General features: G+C 33.5%; 2 protein-coding genes across 8 annotated transcripts; one reads left to right on the top strand and one right to left on the bottom strand.

Annotated features, from left to right (window-relative positions):
• The first annotated feature begins 1,045 nt into the window (after nt 1–1,045).
• LOC100781150 (post-GPI attachment to proteins factor 3) lies at nt 1,046–6,177 on the top strand. 6 transcript variants are annotated; one of them, XR_005890855.1, is made up of 7 exons: nt 1,360–1,508; nt 1,650–1,744; nt 2,522–2,786; nt 2,892–3,088; nt 3,654–3,841; nt 4,137–4,279; nt 4,375–4,517. XR_005890855.1 is itself a non-coding variant. In XM_003521836.5 (6 exons), exons 2-6 carry the CDS (start codon nt 1,650–1,652, stop codon nt 4,659–4,661), a joined length of 1,032 nt encoding a protein of 343 aa, XP_003521884.1. In that variant the 5' UTR covers nt 1,046–1,321; the 3' UTR covers nt 4,662–4,955. The 6 variants fall into 6 exon arrangements, 3 of the variants coding, with proteins under 3 accessions (XP_003521884.1, XP_014628900.1, XP_006576320.1); XR_001387351.2 differs by having other exon boundaries at nt 4,128–4,279; XR_005890854.1 differs by lacking the exon at nt 4,137–4,279 and adding an exon at nt 5,463–6,177 and having other exon boundaries at nt 1,361–1,508; nt 4,375–4,742.
• Nucleotides 6,178–8,807: 2,630 nt separating this feature from the next.
• Nucleotides 8,808–14,889, bottom strand: LOC100780609 (uncharacterized). 2 transcript variants are annotated; one of them, XM_041014311.1, is made up of 8 exons: nt 13,836–14,889; nt 13,398–13,671; nt 12,791–13,064; nt 12,379–12,446; nt 10,586–12,224; nt 10,340–10,479; nt 9,975–10,161; nt 8,808–9,588 (listed from the first exon to the last, which is right to left on the bottom strand). In XM_041014311.1, exons 3-8 carry the CDS (start codon nt 12,939–12,941, stop codon nt 8,954–8,956), a joined length of 2,820 nt encoding a protein of 939 aa, XP_040870245.1. In that variant the 5' UTR covers nt 12,942–13,064; nt 13,398–13,671; nt 13,836–14,889; the 3' UTR covers nt 8,808–8,953. The 2 variants fall into 2 exon arrangements, with proteins under 2 accessions (XP_040870245.1, XP_003521883.1); XM_003521835.5 differs by lacking the exon at nt 13,398–13,671.
• Between the last annotated feature and the right edge of the window lie 558 nt (nt 14,890–15,447).

Below are 15,447 nucleotides of genomic sequence, written 5' to 3'. Positions count from 1 at the left end.
CTTTCACATTATCACTTAAAGGTGATATTTTACGGGAAAGACTAAAAATAATGACAAATGATAATTAAGGGACTAAAAATCAGTCAATTGTTAAAATGTCAAAAGTGAATTTCTTGAAAGATATGAGATTAAAAACATAATTTATCCAAAAAATTTACACGCAATTACTACATTAAATTAGTAGTTCATGTGATAAATTACATAATTGTGACGTCATCACTTAAAAAAAGATACATGAAGCTAGACACTATAATTATTAATGAAGAAAATATATAAACTAAGATTGATCAAAATTTTATTTGAGAACTCAAAATAAAATTAGTTAAAAGTTAAGAGAACAAATACATATGTAATACTTATTTAAATATGCAATACCCCAGAAAGAAAGCAACAATTCAAACAAGATAATTGAAAAAATGTCTATGGATAAAAAATTATTACTTATGTACTCTATGAATAAAGATGTTAGAAGAATTGTAATACATCCTTAGACACTAACAAATATCCTTGCCCAAGCTCAATTATCTCTCCAAGTGTGACTTGTTGAGTATTTCTTTTTTCATATACGCATCAGATTATACTTCAAAAAAACTTGGTATAAAGGTCATTAATTTATGTTAGCTTACTAGATAATTTATTAGTTATTATGATATTGATATTAATGATTCAACTTGTGGCATCATCATCACACGCTAGAGACATGCATAATGTCATTGGTTTCTAACTCTTAGTTTATTTTGTATCGATTAAATTTTTTTGAGTTACATTATGAAATAAAGATAATTTTGATTATAAAAAATTATATTGATTATAACAAATACTTACACAAGCTCATCGAGAAATATAGAAAGTGTTTTTAAGTATCGATAATTGACACTTAACATATTACTGAATAGATATATTGATTATCACTATTTATTGAATGATGTTGAACCTAAAGTATATCTTGGTTGTAAAAAATATTCCAAGCTATCTTTATGAATGTTACAATACTTCATTCAATTCACTACTAAATTGACGATTGTATCTTAGATTTGATTATGTTACTAAAAGATAAATGTTTGCATGGACAATTGTATCTTGTACAGAGAAAAGTATGAAATCTTGATAAATGTATTGTTTGTGAGAAAAAACATTCGGCAAGAAAATAAGAAGAAAAACAATGTTCCCAATAAAATAGGTTGTTACTTTCCTAAATTGAGATTCTAAAGATTATTTATATCAAGGGTCAAATTTTGCCAATTGAATTCGGTAGTTTTCAGTTTTCACTCACGGACCCAACAGAGTCTCGGTCTCGCGCCGCCGCGCCACGCCGTAAACGGTACAAAGTTTTTTTCTTTTTCTTTTATACCCTCTTTCATCTTCCACTAGAGCTCAATCTGCTACCATTTATTATTATTATTATTATTAAATGTATCTGCAAATTCTGCGTAGATGCAATTTTGGCTGCTTGAGCTATTTCTTCTACTCTTTATTTTTTGAAATTCCGATCTGTCACAATGTTGAAGGTTTCATTTCGACGATATTTGAAGATCTTATTCTCTCTCTCTCTCTCTACATCTTAGATTTTTTCTGTAAATATTTGTTCTTTCTTTTGTTTACCATTTCCACTTTGGTAGCATCTGCATAATTTAATTTTGCTGATGTAGATGCTAGATGGTTGGGTGTGTGCTTTCCTTTTGGTGCTTTATTGTTCTGTGGAGGTAATTGATGCAAGTGCTGGTGATGCTGATCCGCGCTATAGGTGCTTACTACTTAGCTCCATCTTTACTTTTTTGATATATTTTGAAAGTGCATAACTACTGCTAATGTTGGGACTTGGGAGTCTTACAAGGAATGTTAGGAGCTGTTTGGATTGGGAGGAAAATGTTTTCTGTCTTTAATTTTTGTTTATAATCTTCAAGTCGTTCGTCATGTATTAGGCTGTGAGCCACGTGTTTGTGACATGTGGAGTTGATATTTACCCCATAACAATTGTCCTTGAGTCGATGTTGCCTCAGAGAGGCAACGTCGGCTTATCAAGTAGAATTGTCCTTGAGTCGATATTGTCTCGGAGAGGCAACGTCGGCTTATCAAGTAGAAGTTGATATTTATCCTGGAACACCTGTTTTCCAAGTTTGTACTGAAAATAGTGAAAACAAAATCTTATACGACCCTAAGCCAAAACAGAAAGCATTTTCTCACACCAAACATCCCCATACATAGTAGTTTCCGATATAACAACATCAACAATAAACACCCAGGCCTCATCACCAGGTAGGATTTGCCTCTTGGATTAATTGACATCACTGGGTTCTATGAAGAACTAAACTTTAGATACTATACTACCATTAAAAGTGATGCCTATCCTACTGGCCCATCATTTATTACCTCTGGTTCCTTTTTTCAGTTTTGCTAATTTTAGTATGTAGGAAATCTTCATTGCATCCAAATTTTCTTAGTTACTATTTGCTCTATGATTTAAGTTATGTTGTTGGATTTCTCCAATCTATTTTTATTTCTTGTTTGATTTGGAAATCAGGGTTTGTATAACACAGTGTCAGGAAACTGGATGCGTTGCGCAAAGATGCTTTCCAAACTGTAAATTTTCTTCTGATGGAGAATTTATTGATCGCCCATGGTATATGCAACAAGAACCACTCTATTTACAATGGAAAAAATGGGATTGTCAAAGTGACTGCCGGTACTACTGCATGCTTGATAGAGAGAAAGAAAGGGAGTCACATAACCTTGGACCTGTCAAATATCATGGAAAATGGCCATTCAGGCGTATATATGGGATGCAGGTATGATAGCAAACAAGCTGTATCCTTATGTTTTTCATTTTGAGTTGGCATCCAATGATCTTAAATCCCTTTGTTTAATGAACTATCATGGATCCTTTTAATCAGGAGCCCGCTTCTGTGGCTTTCTCAGCTCTCAATCTCGCAATGCATTTTCATGGTTGGGTCTCCTTTTTCATTCTTATATACTATAAATTGCCTCTAAAAGATGGAAAGAAGGCATATTATGAGTATGCTGGTTTGTGGCATATGTATGGGCTTTTATCACTGAACTCCTGGTTCTGGAGTGCTGTTTTCCACAGTCGGTAAGTTATTTATGCCTGTATTTTCAGTATTTTGCACTGATTCTAAAGAATGATTGATTTAAGGTGGGGTCAGTTATGCTGTCATTGGTATTTCTTACTGTAGTGATGCTAATTAGTTCTTATATTTAAGTCTGAATCCCCTGGCAAAAGATGTGACACAAATTGAATAACAATATATGCATATGACATGTTAATCCATAAACTGTTTCTTATGTTAAGTTTTAGTATATGATTATTCCTAATACTTCCCCTTTCTAAGACACATTAACATCTGTGAAGGCATTTTTCCTTGAAAATGAAAGCCTTTATAAACTTCATTTTGTGTAGTCCGTAATATAATTGGTTTTAATAAACTAATTCTGATATTGTTCTGAATTATGTTAATTCTCCAATTGTTTTCAACCTCAATCTTGTTTTAAAATCCCACTTAAACTGTGAGAAAGAAACAAAGCATGTTTCAATTACTTGTCGAATATTGCAATTTATGTATCTTAAAACTTTCCTTTTATCTCAAGTTCTTTGTCCTTTTCTTCTAAAGCTTAAATTTCATTGTTTTGTACTGCAGAGATGTTGATATAACAGAGAAACTAGACTATTCATCTGCAGTCGTTCTCCTTGGGTACTCCCTCATTTTAGCCATCTTACGAACATTCAGTATTAGGGATGAGGCTACCAGAGTCATGGTTGCTGCTCCATTGATTGCTTTTGTGACCACCCACGTAATGTACATCAACTTCTATTTACTAGATTATGGTATGTCCTGTCATGTAATCTTTATATTATTATTGCCAAGACTGAGAGTTGATTGTAGGAACAACTCTGCTTGACAAAAAACTTACCTTGAGCTGTCCATTAATTATGTATGCTATTCATCTATGTGGCTTCTTCTTCAATCACAATGTAGGAACAACTCTGCTTGACAAAAAACTTACCTTGAGCTGTCCATTAATTATGTATGCTATTCATCTATGTGGCTTCTTCTTCAATCACAAGATTGTTAACTTATTGTTTTTCTTCCAACCCACTCTTTCGGCTTAAGCTGTGGCAGTGAGTCTTACTTATGAGGGGTGCAAAGATTGGATTTGGCTTGAATAGCTACCATCTTTAACAAAATTGAAGTTATGGTTTTACAGCAAGTATCCTAATGCGAGGGATTTTATGTGCTTCTGAGAGAAACATAAGTTTTAACTTGTAATTTTCTTCATTATGTCTGTCATTTCTCTTATTCATTCCTCTTTCTCCTCTTGTGCTTGCGGATTTTGATAACACTCCATCTAACTGTGTAGGATGGAATATGATAGTTTGCGTAGTGATGGCCATGGCACAACTTTCCATGTGGGCAGTTTGGGCTGGTGTTAGTAACCATCCTTCACGTTGGAAGCTCTGGCTCGTTGTTATTTCTGGTGGCCTTGCAATGCTCCTAGAAATCTATGATTTCCCTCCATATGAAGAACTTTTTGATGCACATGCTCTTTGGCATGTCACCACCATTCCTCTAACTTACATTTGGTGGAGTTTCATCAGAGATGATGCAGAGTTTCGAACCTCTAATCTTCTCAAGAAGGCCAAGTAGCTTCCTTTTAAGCTCACTCAATCTTTTGGTCATGCTTATACCCCAGCTAAGCCTGAATATATTATCATCGATGGTGTACTTGTGAGTGTTCATTTCACTTTCTATCTGTAGTATAGACTTAGTTGGAGTTTTGCCTTTACATTTGGGTGAAAGATGAAGTTGACAGACATTCTTGACGCTCTCTTCAAGGCCGAAAGATCATTTCGGGGTTTTCCCATTTCTCTTTAGCTTACTTAAAATGTGTACACAATCTTACTTCTATTGGTGGAGTGATTCAATTTTGAAGGATTCTTAGGTCGTGTTTGCATGTGGACTATGAACAGAACAGAATGGAACGGTTATATTCATTTCTCTTTGATTCCAACAAGAATTTTAGTAGCATCACAATGTGCCCTTTGTTTTAAGAGAAAAAACTGTTATGCATTGAGAATGTAAAAAGTTTTCCGGCCATCTAATCACAACTCATCATGTATGATAAGGTTGTTGACTTTTAAAATAATTATCTTAAAGTAATTCAAACGGTGATTTGTGATTGGATGATGGTGTAAATTATTTTACACATCAATGCATAGACATTAAACTCCAATTTAAATCTCATATTCTAATGTGCTTATTTCTAAAATTCATCAACCATGTGTTTGGATAAAGCATTTAACAAAGAGAATGTAATTTTTTAAGGCATTTCATTACTTGGTAAAATTTTCCCGATTGGATATTTTAGGATTTTAAGAATTATTCAATATTTTAATCCTTTATTTCAAATTCCTTGTTCTCTAAGGTCAACATGCTTGTACTCTGCAGATCACATGCTTGTGAGTTCCTTTGCCTCTCCATGAAACTGATTTTTGACGATCTCATGTAACCAAAAATTCATTGGGATGTGGCATTTCTTCAATGAGACGAGGCTACGAATTGAAAGATGAATGAGATTACATAATATTATTTGTCGTGAGACTTCAACGACAATGACATGCACATGGTGGCGATTGTCATTGGCATGTGCTTGTCGTTAGCATCTATGTTGGGGTATGCCAACTCTGACATCCTCATCATCGTTGTTGGCGTGGTGTCCCTCAACATTGGAGGCATGGTGGTGTTGTGTGGGGTCACCCACCACTTTCTCTTGGTGGAGCTTCGACACTCCTGTGGTTGGAATTCTGGATCCACACCGCCATAGATCCAAGAAGGAATAACTTTGAAAGGAGAGGTTTTTGGATGGAAGTGTACATAGGGAAGATGGGTTTGGTTGAATAGAGGTGGAAATAGGTCAAAATGTTTGACATAGACTATGACCTAATCTATATTAGGCTTAGGTCATACCAAATTTTTTCATGATATAAATTAGGCCATAGCTTTTATTAAAGCTTATTTACTTAAAAAAGCTAAGCCCTAGACAATTTAAAAAGCCTTTTAGGCCTAACATGTGTGCCTATATTAAAAATAAGCTTACATAATTTTTAGGTTCTTGATAAATATCCAATTTTTATTTTGAATTTCTAATAAATGTTTTTGTCGTGATGGGTCCTTGATATATTTAAAATTTGTTCTGGATTTTTGTTATCAATTAAGTGATAACGTGATATCATCTCAATGATTGATATATATTAAAAGAATCGTTAAGAATATGTCATATCATCACTTAAGTGAAGGTAGAGATTCAGAACAAGACTTTTAATATATTAGGGATTTGGAACAACGAAAAAATGTATCAAGTACTCAACAAAAATCGGATATATATTAAGGATCTCAAACATATTTAAGCCTTAAAAATATAAATAAACTTTTATTATTATTATTATTAAATCTTACATTTATTTTATCTTTTTAAACATGTTGATCTATGTAAAAGTCAAACCAAAACTTATATTTAACTTTATTAAAGATAAATTTGTGTCTCATTTAAAAGTCTTATTTTGGAATTTTTTTATATAAATTATCATGAATGTTATATTAAACCTTTAAACCTTAAAAAGGTTTAACGTACAAACAAAATAAATTTGATTTTTATAAAGCTCAATATATATATTTTTACCTTTATCTTGATGTTAAATTATAACAAAATAAGCTCTTAATTAGACTTGTAAGTCAGTCTTAGGTCTTTAATAAAAACCTTTGATAGGGAAGCAGGCCAGACTTAGGCCACGTACTTTTCACTTAGACTGAGACCATACCGCATATTATTTGTTGGTTGCTAATGTATATACTATTTGATATTTGATTTGATAATTTGGTATATAATCTTTCTTTCTAGTTGGCTGTTGTAAGCTTGATTTATAAAATAAAAGTGTAATTCCATTAGTTATGAAATAGTTTAGTATGTTTCTATTTTGAATGTTAGATTTTAGAAGTATTAGGTCCATAACTTGTTGAACATCTCAATTAAATATTATGAATGTTGCAACATTGGTATCCAAAAACTTAATTATGTATATCTTAAACCTAAAACTGTTTTTATTTATTTATTTATAAATGTGTAGTTAATTTTGATTTAATATAAAAAGATAAAAAACATTATAATTTGTAATCTTGTTTGGTACTTATACGATTGATTGCATAATTTTCAAATGTATTAATTTCAATCTTTGATTATTTTCTTCCTACATCTTTCAAATGTAATATAATTTTAAGACTTAAATATATTTGAAGTTATTAATAAATGATTGATTTTTGTTTTTAGTCCCTAACAAAATTATGTTATAATGGATCTCTAATATATTAACATTTTTATTTTGAGTTCTTTTCATAAGCAAGTGATTGAAAAAGAATGAATTGAATACCTTGAAAAGTCAAAATATGAAGCATATATACCCTGGACATATTCATGTGTAAATCGTGTAGGTTTTATTTAAGGTAGGACTCCTCATAACAAGAAAAAGAAATATTTTTGAATAATTGTATTGTGCTTCATTCATACTAATTTTACATGGGAATAGCCTCATAGGCTCTCTCTGCACTTTGATCACTAACCAATCATACAGGACACTGTAGCTTAGGCTTGGGCCTGTTAAGCTTAATATTCCTCTTTTATCAGGGCTTTGCTAGGTGCACCAGGAATATTATTTGTGCACCCAACATTAAAAGAAAATTTCAAAAATACCCTTAAGTGTTTTTTGTTTTTACAGATTACGTAATCCATATAACTCATATGGATTACGTGATCCGTAAGTGTTTTTTTTTTAAAAAAATTTTAATAGTAAATATTTTTTTATTTATAAAAAAATATCATATTAAATAATTCGTATGAGTTATATCAAAATTAATTGTCACAAAATTTATTATTTAAATTTACATGTGCATTAAATATACATTATAAATTTTTAGTGTTATATATAACAACATTATTTATTTTATAACATAAAATTAGAATGTCGTGCTAATAACCTGAAAGCCACATATTCGACTCTTACTTGGATAATTAATTTTAAATTTACGGATTAACAGCTAATCCGTATGAGGTACCAGCAATTTACGGGATTAACAGCTAATCCGTATGAGGTACCAGCAATTCCGCATTGAATATTAATTCATAACTCATAATATATTTCTAAAGAAATGAGATTTCATGTGTAAGTGTCAGCTTTTTATAAGAAAAATAGAAACTAAAATGTGATATACTAGTTATTACCAACCGAACTACTAATTAAAAGCTTACAAAATGTATCAAGCAATGAAAATTTGTTCACATGTTCTTTAGCTTCAAACAAAGCACTTTGCAGTTTCCTAAGACGCTACTGTCACGGTTTCATGTCTCTTCTTTCTTCTTCCCTTGAAAACTCCAATATGCTGAGTTCACACTATTATTTTCTATTACATACAATATATAGCTTAGCCAAAAAAAACAAACAAGTATACAAAGTAAGGATGATAATGATATGATTGATATCAAACACACCTGCTAATATATATGATCAGCATGTCAAACTCTACAAAATCTACAACTAAATACCATTGGCCCTTAGTGGGTGAAGTGAAGCACACACAAAATAAAAATGTTAAACTTTTGTCATTGTAAACAAGACAAGCATCATTTGTACTTTAGCAAGAAGCAGTTGCAACTGGCTTCTTATTTACTTATTGTGACTTGTGGTCCCTTATTTGAGTATCCTCAGTCACCATGAAACTATTTAACACTGGAGAAGTCAGGCATGACCAAAGAGAAATGTTATGCTACCATATATGCTTTTAAAAAAAGCCTACAAGTCCCCAGTATTATTTACTTCTCTTCCACCTCTCATAAAGGAATTTAAGAGGTGATAATGAACAAAAAGTAGTGTGTTGTCTTTTTACACATTTTAGCTGTTGTCATTGGCCTTATATTCAAATTGAAGCTGAGAACATTCACTTTCTGGACTGTTGCTTACACAGCTAAGTATTGTATCTTCCATCAGTTCTGTGAGGATCGCTTCTCCCATTTCAAAACCAATTGTTTCAGCTTCAAGACTATGGTCCAACCATGCCCCATTTTTATCCATGTCTTTTTTAATAATTTTGTCCAAGGTACGTGGTGGGGGCAAGGGAAGGAAATGCCAGCACACTCCTTCCCAGACCATGAGAACAACCTTCTTCATATTTGGACTAAGCCTTATGCTAGGATTTTTGAATGACACGCAAGGTGAGACCCCGAAGTAATTCCGACAAACCTCCATGAGAACGTCATTGATGCAGTCATTGATGAGCTTCAGATCATGGCAAAGCTGGTTTGGTAAGAACTCTATTACCTGATCAAACAAGGAAGGATCTAGTATCTTGTCTGAGGAAAGACATTTCATCAGCAATTGATCTGCAGTCAATCCAGAGGCTTGCAGGACTGCTTTGATGCAATCATATATCCATTCATTTTCTTTCAGACAATATTTGTCTCTATTGATTTGATTCAAAGGAGAACAATATTGTTCTTCAAATAGCAGCAGCCGTGCTGGTACTTCAACTGAAAATCATGAATGAATGCGATGTCAAATTAAAATTAATATGGCAAACAAAAAGGTATGTTACATTGCTACATTTTATGCTGATTGGTCCCTCAATATAATTCTAACATTTAGTATCTCCAAGGAAAAAAAAGGATAATAATATGAAACTGAACAAATAAGTTGAAACTATTAATTTCTAGAGGAATTTCAGGATAAGTATGATTTAGAGCTCCCCACTAACCAGCAAGCAGAACTCTATACTTTATGTCTGTGTTTAGTAAACAGTTAGAGGCAGTAAAACCATTGGAAACAAGTTTTTAAAGATCTAGCTTTTAGAAAGAGAGTTTAACTGTTTAGGAACACTGTTAGATAGCATTGATGGCTTTAGTGCAGGAATTCTTACCAGGTTGAAATCTGGAGTAGCCAGGATTGATATCATCCTCTGAGAACGGTGTGTCAAGAACAGATACAGGACTTGGTCGACCAGGTTCCTCTGTAACACTTTCTAGCTCTTCAATTTTTTTAGTGGTGGAAGAGTGTGGGGGGGATGACAGTGGAGATGTTGTTGGTTTGTTTACTTCTGTTACATCCTATAGATAGAACAAATGATAGTTTTGAATTAGTTAAGGGGTCACTTTTCCAAAGAAGCCATAAGAGTACACTGCTAAACAAATCATAACTAGTCCTTAACATATATGTCTGGCATAATAATCAATTTATCCCAAATCATTGATTTATGTGAAATTATAATGCAGATAGAAATACTACCTGCTTTGAACTTTGGGAACATCTTGCACAATCAGAAGTTTCTGAGATACCATAGTTTTGGTCCTCCTTTCCTGCACTGAGGTCAACTGGTTCTGAGGAAGATTCCAAAACACTCACCTCTTTTGCAGATTCTACATCACCTGCACAGAAATCAAGAAAATGATAAGCAACAGAATATGTAAATAAACATACACCATAATCTATCATAGAATCTATTACTTAAATCATATATTTTAGACATGATACCTTCAGTAACTATCTCATCTCTAACAGGACTAAATTTTTTTGCTTTATCAACATGACTAATGTCTTCTGACTTAATTTCTTGTACTTTATTATCAGATCTTTCATCACAAATGCTTGACTGCTTCCCTGAATTGTCCATTTCCTGATCCAAATCACCAACAAAGGTTCCTTGTTTGGAAGACACATTATCCTTATTAGCCTCCCAAATTTTATCTGAGGAAGAAAATCTTGTCTGTGCAGTCACAAAATGGTGCTCCCAATCCCTTCCAGGACTGCTAAGGGGGGAAAAGTTGTACTCAGGAAGAGATAGTATTTTCCCAAGGGTTCTGGAAATATTCCTACTTGACAAGTCTATTTTCTCATCTCCATTACCTACAATCTCAGACAAATGTTTCTTAGCCTCAATGTACAAGTTAGAAACCCTTTGTTTTGGATAAGTACCATTTTCATGTTCCACAATCAATTCAGAATCTTTAGCTGTACCAGTCTTGTCTCCTTTCAGACCACCAGTGGTAGGTCTTGCAATTTTTTCAATGAAGAAGTGGTCTTTATTAGGAGATCTCATTCCAACATTGTCTTTACCAATGGCTTTGCTGATAGGCCACTTATTTTGAATTTCAGCAGCAGGGTGTCCAGGGTTTGCATGTCTCTCCTTTCCCATAGCATGCTTTAACTTCTTTTTTATCTCTGCAAGAGAAAAATGTGAACTACCTCTCACAGAAGGACCATTATATTTGACAGAATCATGAGTATCTTGGTATGAGGCAAGGTTGTTTCTAGTTTCAAAATTTTGCAAGCCTATCTGCCCAGGCTTCAGAATAACAATTCTACTTGACGAATTAGTATTCTCATTTTCATTTATTGATGTTTTTGATTGAGACTTCTCCTTTTTTCTGAAAAACTTATGCTTTTTATGGTTGACTATCTCCCTATTCTGTTCCAGGTTGCCATGATCTTGTTCTGAGAAGTTGGAACCAGTGACACAACCATATTCTTTTTCATTTGTTCCCTGAGAATTCCTAAACTCTTGAACACATTTCAACAAAAGTGAATTCGGGTTTTGTAGAAGTGAAAGAAACAATTCCTTATCCGAACTTATAAGCTGGAGAACTTCCATAAGTTGATGGGAGCAAAGGAATTTTCTCGCTTCGGCTGGATCTTTGCCATTTAATATCATCTGATCCACAAATTCACAAATTGCATCTCTTGCATTTTCAGAAATAGCTTGCCTGTGGTTTGATTGTGCATTAACTTCTACTTCTCCATCATTGCCATGCATCATGGAATAAGCATCTTTTAGATGACAAAAGTCTTCAATCATCTTATCCAGATCAAGATTATCTTTCAATTGCTTCCTTGAGTGCTGATTATGTGTGAATTTAGATTTCAAGGTACTATCCAAATTTAAATCATTGGTGTCCTCCTTATCACGGTTTTTCCTGTAAGATTTCTTCTTCCTTTTGGTATCTAACTTCAAAAGGACTTCACGCCTTAATCTGGATTCCTTTGATTCTATTTGGGCACTATATGTATCCTTCATTGTATTCTGGTCAATGAACATCTCTTCTTCTATGAGTTTCTTCACACTAGGCTTATTAGCAGCAGTTGCTACTGTTGGTCTTCTACTCTCTCCATTGCCCTGAAACATTCATGATACATCAATATCAATAAATGCACAGGCATCCTCTTAGCAGATAACCGAATTTTACCAATGACCAAGAATTTATTAAACGTTTTAAGTTTCAAATTCAAGACTGGCAATGTGGCATAAGCATATGGATGGACAGACTTACAGAACTGCCGTGACAAACTTCATCCAAATTGCCCAACATCTCAAACTTGTTCTTAGAATGCACAACACCTGTGAGAAAAGAAAATGAGATTCAATAATTTTTATTAATTTTTCTGTGAAACCAGTGCAGTTGTACCACAAGGTATTCCACAATCATTATCATTATACATTAGACAGAAGAAACATATTTTTTTATGATTAGGAAATATTTAAAATCCAAATCATTACAGGAAATTGCTTGACATGCAAACATCAGCCCCTGCACAATTATTCAGTATATAGTGATTTTGTTATTCATTTAGCATATAGAAAGTCTTAGGTGTTTGGTGGACATATCTTATAGATTTATCATTTATGCACATGAGGATGATTCTCAATTCTGTACCAATCTAGATATTAAGTAGAGTTCTTACCAACAGCATGCTTGCTGCTTTGCCTCTTATCTGCAATCATCTTCCTTGTAGAGTGACCATGGCGAAAATCAAACATATTAATAAAACCCCACATGCAGCCTGATTTATCTTTCTCATACTGCACCGGGCGTCTTTGGGACTTCTTTGTCATGATGATTGGGTACAATTGACCTTCTTGTTTCCTCTTCTTTTTTTCCCCTTAAAGGGTGCTAAGATAGTCTTGGCCTCCTTTGCCACAATCATTCAAATGATTTCATAGGTGAGATTGCCCAACCTGACAGATGAACAAAGTAAATAGATGCAATTAAAAGTCAACAAAACACGTATCAATATATCATTACTCACTCACTCTAATACCCCCAAAACCACTTCGTGTGTGATTTGATTTAGAGTTAGCACAACTTTCAATGCACCCCAATGGAAAAAGTATGTCTCTTATTGCTTTTAGTTGAACAGACGTTTGAACTGGTTCAAGGTTAAAACAAGCATGCTATTAGTTCATGCATACAACACACTAACAATGGGATAAATGATGCATTAGATACATGCACATCAAACTAATCTCTTCATGCCAACATATTTTGTTAAATCAATTTGCGCAGACAACCTAGTTACATATTGAGAGGATGTTTTTTTTTGGTATTTATGACATTGATGCAGAGTATCCATCAGCTTTGTTGATGACTAATCTCTGCCAAGAAACTTGGTTGATCATCTTTAGTGGGGTCTCCCTTCCCAACCACGATTTTTTTCATCCACAAAGCTCGAATCCAACACCTTGCTTAAGAGGATGGAGTCCAATACCGCTCAGACCAACTACTTGTTGGTATGCTGAGAGGAATGAAACTTAACCACGCAGTGATCATCAAAATTATCAATTCCTTGGGGGCACAAAAGACAAAACTGAACAGTCATAGGAAAATAACTAGGAAATATAAGAGCCGAACAATTTGGCATGTTATGCAACTAAATTGGTTATCAATTTATGTCATGTTACAAGAACTGAACAATCACACAAAAAATTGAGATTGGTTCCAACAAGTACCTCATATTCTGAGCCTTTTTGACTCAATATGGCGAAGGAACAAAAGACAAAGATGCAGCCTGATGAGTCCACTCAGGAAGCATTTAGGAATTCCTGTTTCAGTCCTCCAAGTTTCCCAATTGAGTGAAGCTCACGTGGTTTTAATCTCCTTTGGAGGGGAAGGCATCAATGCTTGGTTCCCACTGGCCTTAACTATATCAATTCTGAAGTTCCACAGAGAAAGCTTAAAATCCCAGTTATCTATCTGCTCTTCCCCAAAAAGAAAAGGCCAATTGAGATAACTCTATAAGGCCTTAGCTTTTACAATTGACAACAACGAGTCAAAGAATCACAGCTCATTGATTCTCCCCTTCTTCTTCCAATAAAAAACATATTCAATGATCAAACGTGATGAAAAAAGTTTGATAATTAATCACACCGCACCAAGAAAAGCTTATCCTTAGCACTCTCAAAATCACCAATTCACGCAACAAGACTCATTACTTCTGCCCAACTGAATCCATGCCTGCAATAAATAGCACATTTATCTCCTCCAACAATTCAGCTACTGAACATAACAGCATGTGGTGCATCCAAATTCCATTAAATCCTTACCCACCTGTAACATAAAACACCTACACATATTTCTCTCCACAAAAGTCACACCATCAAAATTCAAAATAAAAATAGAATCAAAACTTATGACTCTCTCAATTCTCAATTCCACCACCAACTTATAATAATTCCCTCAAAAGACCCAGATTGCAAAATTGTCCATCAATTATCAAACACGTACACCACACACACTCTTTGAGAGGAATGCCACTTGGTAGCAAATTTTTCCCACAAAAAAAAAATCAGAACTCTTGCTCAAGGGCATCTCTTTTTTGCTGTCAAAGATAAGAAAATGCTAATCTAACACCGTCCCAAGATTTGTTGAGGCATAATTCTGATATGGGGAGGCATTGAATACATGGAAAAAGTGAAAGAAAGAAAGTAAGGAGAGAGAATTGGTGGTGAAGGTTAGGATTGTGGGAAGAAAAGTGAAAGTTGATTGAGAGGGTAACACTTTTACAATGTTGTTGGGCGACACGAAGAATAGTCATAGTACATGACAGTTGAGAATAGCTAGATAGAGGGGTCCACACAACAGTTTTTGTAGTTAATGTCAAGGAAGAAAAAAATTTGTTATTTTTTTTTTGTCTATTTTCTCTTCTTTGGTTCTATATGTTAGAAAAATAACTAGGAAACCAAGCTGGAGAATTATTTGACATATAATCAATATAAATTTTTTTTTTAAAAATACTTAATACAAAAATAAATATAATAATAAAGGAGGGTTTAAAAAAAGATTGGGTTTAAGCACATTATACATTATCTTTAGAGAAAAAATATCCCAAATGCACCATTAAAATAAATTAATATACATGTGCTCATTTCCACAATTCATTAATCCAATTGACTGTGGTAAAAAGATTTCGAACCAAAGAACATCATATTTATACTGCAAAACATATAATTGTAGTAATATAATTTTAAATTTATATTAAAGGAGAGATAGACAAATGATATTTTGCTGTAGGTGTGTAAAAAAAACCCACCAAATATGCAGTCCAAGTATCAACTAACAAAT

This window comes from Glycine max, chromosome 3, assembly GCF_000004515.6.
Source record: "Glycine max cultivar Williams 82 chromosome 3, Glycine_max_v4.0, whole genome shotgun sequence".
Lineage (NCBI taxonomy): Eukaryota > Viridiplantae > Streptophyta > Magnoliopsida > Fabales > Fabaceae > Glycine > Glycine max.
Note: the sequence above shows the minus strand (reverse complement) of the source record. Positions and strands in the feature narration are given on the sequence as shown.

Excerpts from the sequence above, each read along its gene's own strand:
- LOC100781150 (XM_006576257.4), top strand. Across the intron at positions 1,745-2,521 it reads GATGCTGATCCGCGCTATAG|GGTTTGTATAACACAGTGTC; the intron begins GTGCTTACTACT and ends TTTGGAAATCAG. Across the intron at positions 2,787-2,891 it reads GGCGTATATATGGGATGCAG|GAGCCCGCTTCTGTGGCTTT; the intron begins GTATGATAGCAA and ends CCTTTTAATCAG.
- LOC100780609 (XM_041014311.1), bottom strand. The coding sequence starts at position 12,941 with ATGACAAAGAAGTCCCAAAGACGCCCGGTGCAGTATGAGAAAGATAAA. Across the intron at positions 12,225-12,378 it reads AAGTTTGTCACGGCAGTTCT|GGCAATGGAGAGAGTAGAAG; the intron begins GTAAGTCTGTCC and ends TGAATGTTTCAG. Across the intron at positions 9,589-9,974 it reads CTACTCCAGATTTCAACCTG|TTGAAGTACCAGCACGGCTG; the intron begins GTAAGAATTCCT and ends CATGATTTTCAG.